This window comes from Daucus carota, chromosome 7 (assembly GCF_001625215.2).
Source record: "Daucus carota subsp. sativus chromosome 7, DH1 v3.0, whole genome shotgun sequence".
Classification (NCBI taxonomy): domain Eukaryota; kingdom Viridiplantae; phylum Streptophyta; class Magnoliopsida; order Apiales; family Apiaceae; genus Daucus; species Daucus carota.
This window is the reverse complement of record NC_030387.2, coordinates 1,029,349-1,040,955: the sequence shown is the minus strand read 5'-3', so window position 1 is coordinate 1,040,955 and position 11,607 is coordinate 1,029,349. Positions and strand designations below refer to the sequence as shown.

Below are 11,607 nucleotides of genomic sequence, written 5' to 3'. Positions count from 1 at the left end.
AACAATTGGGGAAAAAATATATTTATGTTTAAAATTGTTCCGACACGGGTTGAAAAATAGTATGGTTAGTTACGATCCGAATCAATTGCCATTTAAATACATGCAAACGCATCCATCATTTGTTGTTAGAGACCAGATGAACATAGTCTATATAGATTTGACCCGTTTACTTAACCACAGTGTTATTTTATTTACAGAAAACATACAAATTAATGTTTGGTAGTGAGATTGGGAACAGCATCAATTACATATATAATGAAACTATCGGGTTAAAATATTGAATTAGTATAGTAGTATATGATTAATTGATTATGTACTTATTCGGTAAGATCTTAATATTTCATATATACCCATGTGCAGTAATCAGTGTTACAGAAATTGGGAATCGGACCTAATCGGTTGAGCTACCGATTCAAGGATTAATCGGAAATCGGGGATTAATCAGAGTTAAAATCGGGTTTATTTTAATATTAAAATATTATTTAATATTTAGTTATTATTATATTAGCTATTTAGTAACTAATATATTTACTATATTCATAAACTCTATAATTATTCATATTTAATGTAATATAGTATTTTAATTTTAATAATTTATCACATATACTTCGATTATGAAATATATATAAGGGTTAATCGGATTTCAAAAATCGGATCGGTGGCTGACCTTGCAGAGGATTAATCGGGGATTTATCGGTTAAATCGGGGATTTTTAGAACACTAGCAGTAATATACAAATAGCATTGAAGTGACTTGAGAAGACTTAATATTTCATTACGTGTATATACAGTGTTACAGAAAATGGGAATCGGACCTAATCAGTTGAGCTATCGATTCAGTGATTAATCATAAATCGGGGATTAATCGGAAAAATTAATCGGAGTGAAAATCGGATTTATTTTAATATTAAAATATTATTTAATATTTAGTTATTATTATATTAGCTATTTAGAAACTCTATAATTATTCATATTTAAAGTAATATAGTATTTTAATTTTAATAATTTATCATATATACTTCGATTAAGAAATATATATAAGGATTAATCCGATTTCAAAACTCGAATCGGTGGCCGATCTTGCCGGAGATCAATCAGGGATTAATCGATTAAATCGGGGAATTTTACAACACTGCATATATAACATAAATTAACATATAATCTATAATTGAGCGCCATGGGTATTTAAGCAAATTTATCAGTTGCGTGTTAAAATAAAAATAATAAAATTATCATATATTACCAGTGGGTGTATTATTTAAGTCGCAGACTCACAACCCTTGTGAGAACTTGACTGTAAATCATTGACGCAACGAACATTGAATTGAAATTAGAAATAAAACAACAATGAATATTTGTGCCGTAAGAATATTACGAGAAATGCCAAGTTGATGGAGTATTTAAATAAAGTCTAAATTCGAAGATATTAACAATATTTACCAACTGTTTAGTTGAGGTTTAGCTGAGGTATGTGCAATCGGACGATCATTTCATTATTTTCTCTGATTTACCGAGAAAGGACGGACGGCGGAGCACATGAATTTCATTAGCCTTACAAAACAGTGTGAATTGAAAGTCTGTTTAATTTTGTTTTCGGGATAAGAGCATCTCCAACAGTCTCCTTGTTGGCTCCTAAATATAATATAAAAAATGTGGCTCTTAGTAATTTAGAACAAAGTTAAGAGTGTAAACTCCAACAATACTCTCTACATTTCTTCTCTATTTAATATTTTATTCATATATTGGGCTCCACTACAACAAAAGAGAGTGAAAGATGGAGATGAATTGGAAGGAAAGATTTTTTTATTGTAAAAAAATAAGTTAGGAGCCATGTGGTGGCTCTTAACTTTGAGGAGAGAGGAGAGAGAAACAAGAGGCTCTTAAAATTTAAGAGCCACTTAAGAATCTCTTGGAGCAACATTTTTCCTCCCCCTCCTCAAATCTCAAGTTAGGAGCCTAAATAAAGAGCTTCTTGGAGATGCTCTAAGCAATTATCTGAAAATAAAGAGCTTCTTGGAGATGCTCTAAGCAATTATCTGAAAAACGAACTTGACCGTACAATTTCGTGAGTTTGGATTTGAAATATCCTGAGAGTCAGTTTAGTTCTGTTTTCGGGACAAACAATTCGATTCCATCATGTTTCTAAAATATAATTTTTGTTAACCGAAATACCTGAAGTTACATATGTATATATGATTTTTAAAATATATTTATATATAACATTAATAATATATCATAATAAAACAAGATAACCACATATATCTAATTTTAAAAAAATCACAAACAGAGCCTTCACACTTCCACTTTCAAAATTCAAACTTCGGTTCTTCAATTCTGCAAACTATTTATTATTGGGATTCTTTATGGATTATTTGAACATTCATGAGAATGAATATAGTCTGGTTTTTATTGTGAACTGAGGGTCTGCTTTTGAATTGTTAGTTGAGTTGTATCCATTGTACACAAAAACAAGTTGTTGCCATGTATAATCATGAAAATTTGTAAATTTGATGACTTAGCGGGTGTTTGACAAAGGAATTTTTGTACTTTTTTGACATAGAGTCCACTTCTGCTTGTTTGGATAATTTTGAGAAGCACTTATATTGAAGCTTAGATGTCCAATAAATAGTTAAAAAACCAAGCTTATTTTGGGGTTTTAGCTTCTTCTGACACTTATAATCAATTTATATCCAAACACTCTTAATAACTTATAAGTCCAAATCCACTTTTCACTTATAATCTGCTTCTTTATTTTATTATAATTTTTTTCTCTGAAAGTTCGTTTTTTATGCAACCGTATTAAGCCCCATTCGTAAATATAGAATTTTGCTTTTCAGTTATTTCTGTTCGATTTCTGACCGAACCGACCGTTTGCTTACCCTTAATAAAATTTTTATTTTTTGAATGCATAAACTGCACCATACCGCACTAAAATTTTCTAGTATGATTCATGTGGCTTTTATTTTCGCGGTGTAGTTATGGTTTACAAAATTAACCAAACCGTATGTGCGGATTAATACATGATTTTAAATAAAAACCGCACCATTCGTATCCTAGATACCCTGACTAGAAGACTTTCTTCTTCCGATGATCTCTTTAATCAGTTGATAAGATATCTAATTACTACATATTATCATCTTTGTATAATTATTGTTCTTGTTTTGGATTAATTCGTTGTTAATTATTAATCTAGTATATGAAACTGCATAATATTGCAATAATTACATTTATATCTACGATTATTTGGATCGCGACCCAAATATTAAATATCATCGATAGTTTCCTCTTATGCGTGAATGATTTAAGATAACATCTTACTCCCTCCGTCCCACAATACATGTCCTTTTGACTTTTTTCACGTAATTTGTGGTGCAAATAAAACATATGTCTATATATTATTTTTCAAAATTTTTTTTTTCTAAATAAAAATATGAATATTATACTTTTATTCAGAAAAAGAAAATTTGAAAAATAATGTATAGAAGTATGTTTTATTTGCACATCAAATTACGTGCAAAAAGTCAAAGCGACATGTATTTTGGGATGGAGGGTGTATATTTCAGGGGCCGCGCTTAAGAGAGAACCAGTCCCTAAAATAGAACCATGGAACCATTAAGGTTGTGCTGCAGAACCCTAAATTTTAAATAAATTTTTAGGATCTAAATCTAAATACATGCTTTTTTCATCGTTGTGTGTTCAAAAATAATTTTAAAATATAATACATAGAATTTGACATTTTTTTGCATGTGAAGTTCTGCTGCAGAACCCTCACTAATACTTAAGTGCTGCTGCCGAACCCTACCTAATACTAGAAACAAAGCAAGAGTTCTATGATTTTCTCTCCAATGATTCTCTCTTGAACATACCCTATATTTCAGTCTTTATCTATGTCTTACTACACAAAATTTAAGATAACATCTTATACTTCAGTCATTATCTATGTCTTACTACACAAAATAATTGTTGTTTACCTGGTTCACGTATTACGTGAGTTCGTGTGTTTACCCAGTGTGCACCCGAAGAATAGTGGCCGCGGGTTCCTAAGTAAAAAAAAATATATATGTATATAATATGATATCAGAGTTGTAATTTAGCAGAAATCGAAGGTGATGATCTTCCGAAGAACAAGACTTTGTTCGAATAAGCCAATTCATTAGCTACCCTGCAAATCCACTCTTTTTCTTATTCAAAAATCAGTATTTTGTCTCTGTGTCTTCTTCTCATCTACAATTATTTGCAGATGAAGAGGTGTCAAAAAGACTTCTTACTTTCGAAACAAATCCTCTTACATTTATATTTTCCCCAAAAATATTGCGCTAGATAAATATTATCTTATTTTTTATATGGATTTTCAAGTGTGTGCCTATAGGTACACACCAACAACCACTTTTTGAGTAGACAGAGGACTTTTATTGGCTAAAATCTCATTAATAATCATGACCCTGGCATATGCACAAAATTCATGACCAATAAAAAATCTCCATCTCAACAAAAAGTAGTTGTTATTGTGCGCCCATGAGTACACTCTAGAAACACCATTTTTTTTTTTTATCGATTTGGGCCGGATTAATTGATTTTCCTGCCCCATGTCCCGAGGGACCTCTCCTGAAATTTTAAAGATCCGTATATTTTGCTTTTACTACAGCCCAGCCCCAACGAACCCATCCCATATATACTTGCAAACATTTTTTAACTAATAAATACAAGACACTAGTCATGTTTCAAAATACCACAAAATCAGAGGAGTTCGGGTTTCAAAGGGAAGTGAATTGAGCGAGCAGAGTGCGAGAGACGTAACAAATTCATAAAGAGATACACAATTTCAGCTAAAATAAACCAGAGCTGTCTTCTTCGTTCTTCATCCTTCTTAATCAGGTAATTCAAATTTTTTATACGCTTTCTTCTTATTTTTATGTATGCATATGATCAGTGATGTTTACACTTTACCCTTTTTTAACTTCACTAAATTAGGGTTTGTTTTAATTTACCTGAATTAAGAGAGTATGCGAGGATCTCCCCTTTTTCTCAAGCCCACTGCAGTACAATATTCAGTTTTTCTATAAGTGAGAATATTAGGGAGTCACTAGGACTCGAACTCGAGTTCATTTATTATTATAGCTCTGATGTCATGTTAAGTGATCAATCCATTTAAAACTTTAAGATGTTAGATTATGGGTTTCCCTAGATTATATCATATTTTCTTAAAATCCCCCGAACTCTGAAAGTTCCTTTATGGGTCGAAGAATGGATCACTAGAGAATTCGTCCATTGCCCGCCTAGTGTCTAGTCAATTTCAATTACTACGTAGGAATATTGTCCCGTTATGGGCCTACAATCACATTGATTTCAAATGCTAGGTGAGGACCTCGCGTTGTTTTTCATGCCCACAATAGTACATATATTCACTGTTGTAAAAAGTGGGAATCGGACTTAGTCGGTGAAGGAACCGTCTAGCGATTAATCAGATAATCGGGGATTAATCGGAGTGATTAATCAGATCATTGATCACAATCAATTTAATATTATTTTTTTAATTATATAAATATTAATATAATTATATATATACTATAAATTTATAGTCTTATGGAATCACAAGATTAATGATTTTTAATGGCACAACACATGCCTTTATATACATATACAAGTCCAGTCATCTCATATATAAGCTTGAATTTGATTAAATTTGCGAAGGAAGATATTGCAGATTTTTGTAATTAGAGTTTAGGGGCAAATATTGAAAGAGTGAAAGGTAATAAACACAACTTTAACTTCTGTGATTTATCATTTCAGTGCCATTTGTTTTATTTGAAATTAAATTTACAATTTACAATTTTTTTAACTTTTAACTTTATTTTTTTTAAATTCACCGATTTTTCACCGGCTATTCCTGATTAATCCTGTCTTTTGACTGATTTTGAGAAAAAAACGATTTTTCCACCGATTAACGCTTAATCAAGACGTTGGCCGACCGAACAGCTATTAATCGGCGATTAATCCCGATTAATCGCCGACTTTTAGAACACTGCATATATTCAATATTTGAATAAATGATAACATTGAAAATTGTATTATGGTGGGTATGAAAAACGGGATGAGACCTCCACCTAGTACTTGAAATTGTATGCTATGGTGGCCCTAAAATGAGATGAGATCCCCACTTTATAATTGAAATTGAAAATTGACAACACACCAGGCCTAAAAAGGTATGAAACCCCTGGCGATCCATTGTTCAACCCATAAATGGGTTTTCTAGTAGAGGGGATGTTAAAAATATTTAACATGTTAAACTCATAACCCGACGCCTTGAGCTTTTGAGAGAACTGGTCACTTAACATAGTGTCAGAGTTTTGGTTGTGGATCGAGACCCTCCGACCCTCTAATATTCTCATTTATTGAAATATTGAATATTTGAATTATAATGAGCCTGAAAAATGGGACGAGTTCCCTTACTATTTTAAATTGTGTTTTATGGTGGGCTCGTGTACCTACTAATTGAAATTGATCGGACACTAGCCAAAAAGGAACAAAATCTCTAATAATCCACTTTCGACCCATAAATGAGCTTTCAAGTTAGGAAATGTTAATAACATATGATGTGATCCTTGTAAGCCTATTACCTAGGTTTTAGGAGAATTGGTCACTTAAAACGTACAAGAACACTTAGAAGAGATTTAATTTGAATTAAATAGTAGTTCAAGTTTGATTTTAGTATTTATTAAGTGGGTTTAAAGAAATCAAATTTATCGAAGGAGATTCGAATTTAATTATAATATTTATTAAATGGGAGTTAATTAATTATTCAATAGATTTTGGATTTATTAAAACACCTAATTTGAATTAGGTTTTTTATGAACCCATCTCTTGCTCTATATAAATCTAGGAAGCATGAGTGCGGGTGCGGGAGTGCGGGTGCGCGGTACGTGGATACAGGAATTCGTCAAATTCCAAAATATGGGCATACGGGTGCGAGGGGATACAACAAATATTAAAATATTAAATATATATATATATATATTATATATATTATTATATAAATAAATATAATTTATAAATTTTCATAACAATTAAACCATGTATTTTTATATTTAAGATTGTGAGAAGTTTAATTAGTTCCTAAAATTAATGTTAGTGTTGGTAGTACAGATTGGTATTACATGAAATTAAAATAGCTGGAAGCCAGCAACCCATTAAGTGATAAAGGTAAATAAAAAATTAAAAAATGAATGTGGACATCCCTCAGTCCAGGTTCATTTCACGTGTACCAAAGTGTATACATACGTACACATGAAACACAGATCTGTAGGCTTTATTTTCTTATCTCCCCCATTCATCTCCCCTCTTCTTCTGCCCTCTTCTACCCCGTGGTCCCTCGCCAAAATTCATCTATCCGTGAGTCTGCAGCTCTTTCCGACAACCTGCAAAAGATTTTCCAGCGATGACAACGAAGGATCGGATCACACATAGACAAGTAAGGAGTAACACAGGTTTTGACTGATTAATTTGAAGTTTTTTCTTTGAAAAAAAGTTGTTCTAAATTACAATTCGTGCCACTCCCGCACCCCATTCCCGCACCCCGTGTATCCCGTACGCACTCCGCCGCACCCCCGCACCCCCGCGTGTCCCATTCGCAGTTCTTCTCCTATATAGAGTATCCCTGCTTTCTAGATATAAATACATAAGATGTACTCCCTCCGTTTCAAAATACATGTCTACTTCTGGGGAAAAAAATTGTTTCAAAATATTTGTCCACTTCAACTTTCAATGTAAATTTATAATTCTGAGATCAAGCATATACCTCATATTATGTTCAATTAGTGACTTAATACAACTCTTTTTTCTCAAAATTCACTTTTCTTAAACTACGTGATTTTTAGAAATTGGGCATGTATTCTAAAACAGAGGGAGTATCTTATTGTGGATAGAAGTAAAAAATATGTTTTACTATAGAAACTATTGCCTTTCAAACACAAAGTGAGGTTTGGATGGAAGAGAGAATGAGATTGAATTGCTTGTGACTAGTACTAAACTTCTTGTTGTTCGTAGGAAGATTCTTGTTGATCGCAAGACGGGCTACGTGCTGATTCAAGTTACTAAGGACTCCAAGTTTCAAAAGGTACAATATCTGGTCTCCGAATTAAATCTCTTTTTTTCCGCATTGATACTGGTTTGGGTTTTGATTATTATTCTATTATCTTATGCACTGTGTTTGATGCTCGAAACTCAACAGTTAATAACAAAATTTATAAAACGTGTCTGGAAATAATAATATTAACTGTTATCAAATAAAAAATGAAAAAAAAATAATTTGTTCAAATAGTACTTTATATTAACTTTTAACATTAAATTCATATGTATATTTTAATATTTAATATCATATTTGAACTTGGGCAAACTTAAATTTTTTTTCTCTAAAATCAAAATATAAGACTTTATGTCTAGGTAAAATGAGTGTCAAACCAAACTATCCAACAAACATTACAACCCCCCGAAAGAAGATGGCTCCTTTCTAGATCCGAATCATTATGCACGATCTTCTTTTATTTATAATTAAACGACAAGTTCATCATGAGATTAAAAAAATTATAATATATGGATTTGAAATAAATCCAAGTAATCTGGATCCATGTATTAGATTTTATTAATTAAAAATGAACATGATACCGCTATAATATTCAGTAAATATTTAGTTACAGTTTGAATAATTTAACAAATGTGATATGAACTTTAAAATTTTAAATAATATATTTTTTAAATTTTATATCATTTCTTTAGGTTAGGTGAACTTAAACTTTTTTGATTTAAAATCAAAACCCAAGACTTCAAACCTAGATCCAACAAAAAAGGTTATGTCTCCTTTCTTTTTTGAATCGTCATGCACGAATTCCTTAATTAATAATTAAAAGACAAATTCATCATGAGATTAAAAAAATTGTGATGTATGGATTTAAAATTGAATACAAGTAATCTGGATCTATGAATTTAGATCACTTCAATACAGTCATATATATTTAGGATAGTTTGAATAATTTAACAGATGTGAAATTTAATAACAGACTCGAATTCTTGATCATGTATATACTATATAGGCTCTGTTTAGTATTACTGTCGCAAACAGTAATAATTTTTTTTACTAAGAAATATGTAAAATATTATATGGCAAAGTTAAAAGTAACTTCTTCATATTCAAATTTAAATATACAAAAATAGTAATTCAGTATAATTTGGAGTCAAGTCTAATCAAATACAACATTGATATTCCGAGTCGAATCGAATATGAGCACAGAAATTATTAATTTAAATCCAAATCAAATTTAAATGAATAGTTACAAGTGAGCCGAATCTGTCATATTATTATTTGCACGTGTTCGACTCGATTTTAACCTTTATAACTACATATTCTTTTTAGTCATGTTCAAAATTATTATTTTTGGCCAAGATAATCATGTTCAATTTTGACCATACATGCCCCTTAATTTCACGAGATACTATAAGCAATTATAACTATCCTGCAAAAATAACGTTTTGGTTCATATTTTAGGGTTTCAGCCTATTTTATTGGAATGGCTTGGGATGATCTTCTACATGAACTACTCTCCATCATCTTCCAAAAATTAATCACAAACAAACAAAACGTTCCTGATCTTTACCAATGTCTTGGTGTCTGCACTTCATGGCGTCACTTGGCTAAAGAATTCCTCACAACTCTTGCACCAGCTCCATGGTTATTGCTTGAACAAAAAATCCGTCCCCAGAGTATAACTTTTAGCACTATTACTTGCAAGATTCCTATTAACGCTGATAGGTCTGCCAGGAAGACCACACTTTCGTTTAGCCTTTTCGATCATGCGAAGGCTTATGCTTCCTACGATGGATGGTTGCTTGTAGGGTATGATGATAAGGTTTTTCATAGCTCAACTGCCTTTCTTTACAACCCTTTGTCAGCAATTATTCTTCAGCTTCCACCCTTTGCGGAGCATTTGAGGCTCGATGAACACAGTACTATCAAATTTGTGATGTCTGAAGGTTGTCCTACCGATCCTAGGTGTGTTCTTTGTGTTAAGTTTAAAGTTGGAGATGGTCTTGCACTTGCCTTTTGTAAGCCGGCTCCTAGTAGTGATGATAACATTTTAAAGGGTAAGAGGTGCTTATTGTCGTCGGCTTCTGCTTATTGGGCCGTGTTGGAGAAAGACTCATCTGAAATTGAAGACATGATCTTCTACTGTGGGAAATTCTACACTATTGATAGGTATGCTGCTTTGTCTGTACACAATTATGATGCTAATGCCAATGGATTCACGAGTGAAACTGTTATAGTTGATTGGTTTAACGTATTTAATTATAATCAGACCAGAAGAGTTAGTGGTCGTAGTAGTTATCAGAATGTTGCAAATAGGAGAGTTGGAAGTCGTAGTAATTACAGAAATTGTAATTCTCTGGTGAAATCTAAAAGGGGAGACTTGTTGATGATTAAGAGGGTATTCAGTAATAATTTTTCAAGAGTTACGGAATCTTGCAGCATCTATAAGTTGAATATGAGCAACATAGATTACTACTACTGGAGTGAGGTAAATAATCTTGAAGATAAAGAAGCACTATTCTTGGGCTGGCATGACTGCATCTCTGTTTCAATTTCTGATGGCTACCCTGGATTTAAGCAGAATCACATTTATTTCTTTGACAACTATTCACCTGCTGGTAAAGTCATTAGATATGGTGTGTATGACTTGAAGACTCGTACTTTCCTATATTATTCTGATGATAACGGTATGGATCGTGATGCTGAAGGATACAAGTGTTGCCGTTTGTTTGCTCCATCTGCATTATCATAGATTGTGTCAGTATAGATTTCAGAATATTTCAACTTTACAGATTCTGTTTATTGATTGCATGTTCTTTATTAGTGTGGTAAGCCAACTTTAATGCATTAGCTAGACGAGTTTTCTTGAGCTCTATTGGGTCAACATTAAGTGGCAGGGTCAAGATTTATAGTTATCCAGGCTGAACTAGTATCAAAATTCATGCCTGCGTCAAGTTTCTCTATTACTTGTTTTTGAAGTTCCATTCTCACATATGAGAGAGATCAACGTTTCTTTAGCCGCGCATGAGGCTGAAGTGTCCGCACATGAGGCTGAAGTGTGCGGCTAAAGTATGAGGAGTGATTGATTGTGCAAGTGCATGCATCTGCAGTTTTCTCTTATTTAAATTTCGCTAAATCTTTGAGATATATAGCTTGAAAGTGGGTACTAATAGAAATAGGCTACCCTAGAATTGACCTCTTGGTTTGAGTAGCAGATATCAGAAAGTAAAATTTAAGCACACTGTAGTGTCACATAAAATGACAGCCAGATTGTAGCCGCTGGCAGATACAAGAAGTTGATTGACGAAAGTAAGCAAGTTTCTGCAGATCATTAGTGTCTCGATTACTTATAACCGCAGATAGTTCTAGTATCTTATATACATACATATTGTATAGTATGAATCCACTTTAAACAGGAAAAAGGAATATTTTATAAGAGACTTAAAATTTTGTAATAAAAGTGGTTAGAGCATCTCCAACCCTAAGAATCTAGATGACTATAGAGATTATCTAAAAATTTTATAATTTTAA

The 11,607-nt window shown here is 32.2% G+C and overlaps 1 protein-coding gene across 3 annotated transcripts; it reads left to right on the top strand.

The window, feature by feature from the left end:
- The first annotated feature begins 4,661 nt into the window (after window positions 1-4,661).
- On the top strand, window positions 4,662-11,060 carry LOC108193799 (uncharacterized). 3 transcript variants are annotated; one of them, XM_064081864.1, is made up of 4 exons: window positions 4,697-4,874; window positions 7,401-7,467; window positions 8,043-8,112; window positions 9,538-11,060. In XM_064081864.1, the coding sequence occupies exon 4, from the start codon at window positions 9,560-9,562 to the stop codon at window positions 10,826-10,828; it is 1,269 nt and encodes a 422-aa protein (XP_063937934.1). In that variant the 5' UTR covers window positions 4,697-4,874; window positions 7,401-7,467; window positions 8,043-8,112; window positions 9,538-9,559; the 3' UTR covers window positions 10,829-11,060. The 3 variants fall into 3 exon arrangements, with proteins under 3 accessions (XP_017216107.1, XP_063937934.1, XP_017216109.1); XM_017360618.2 differs by lacking the exon at window positions 7,401-7,467 and having other exon boundaries at window positions 4,662-4,874; XM_017360620.2 differs by lacking the exon at window positions 7,401-7,467 and having other exon boundaries at window positions 8,047-8,112.
- Window positions 11,061-11,607: the final 547 nt, after the last annotated feature.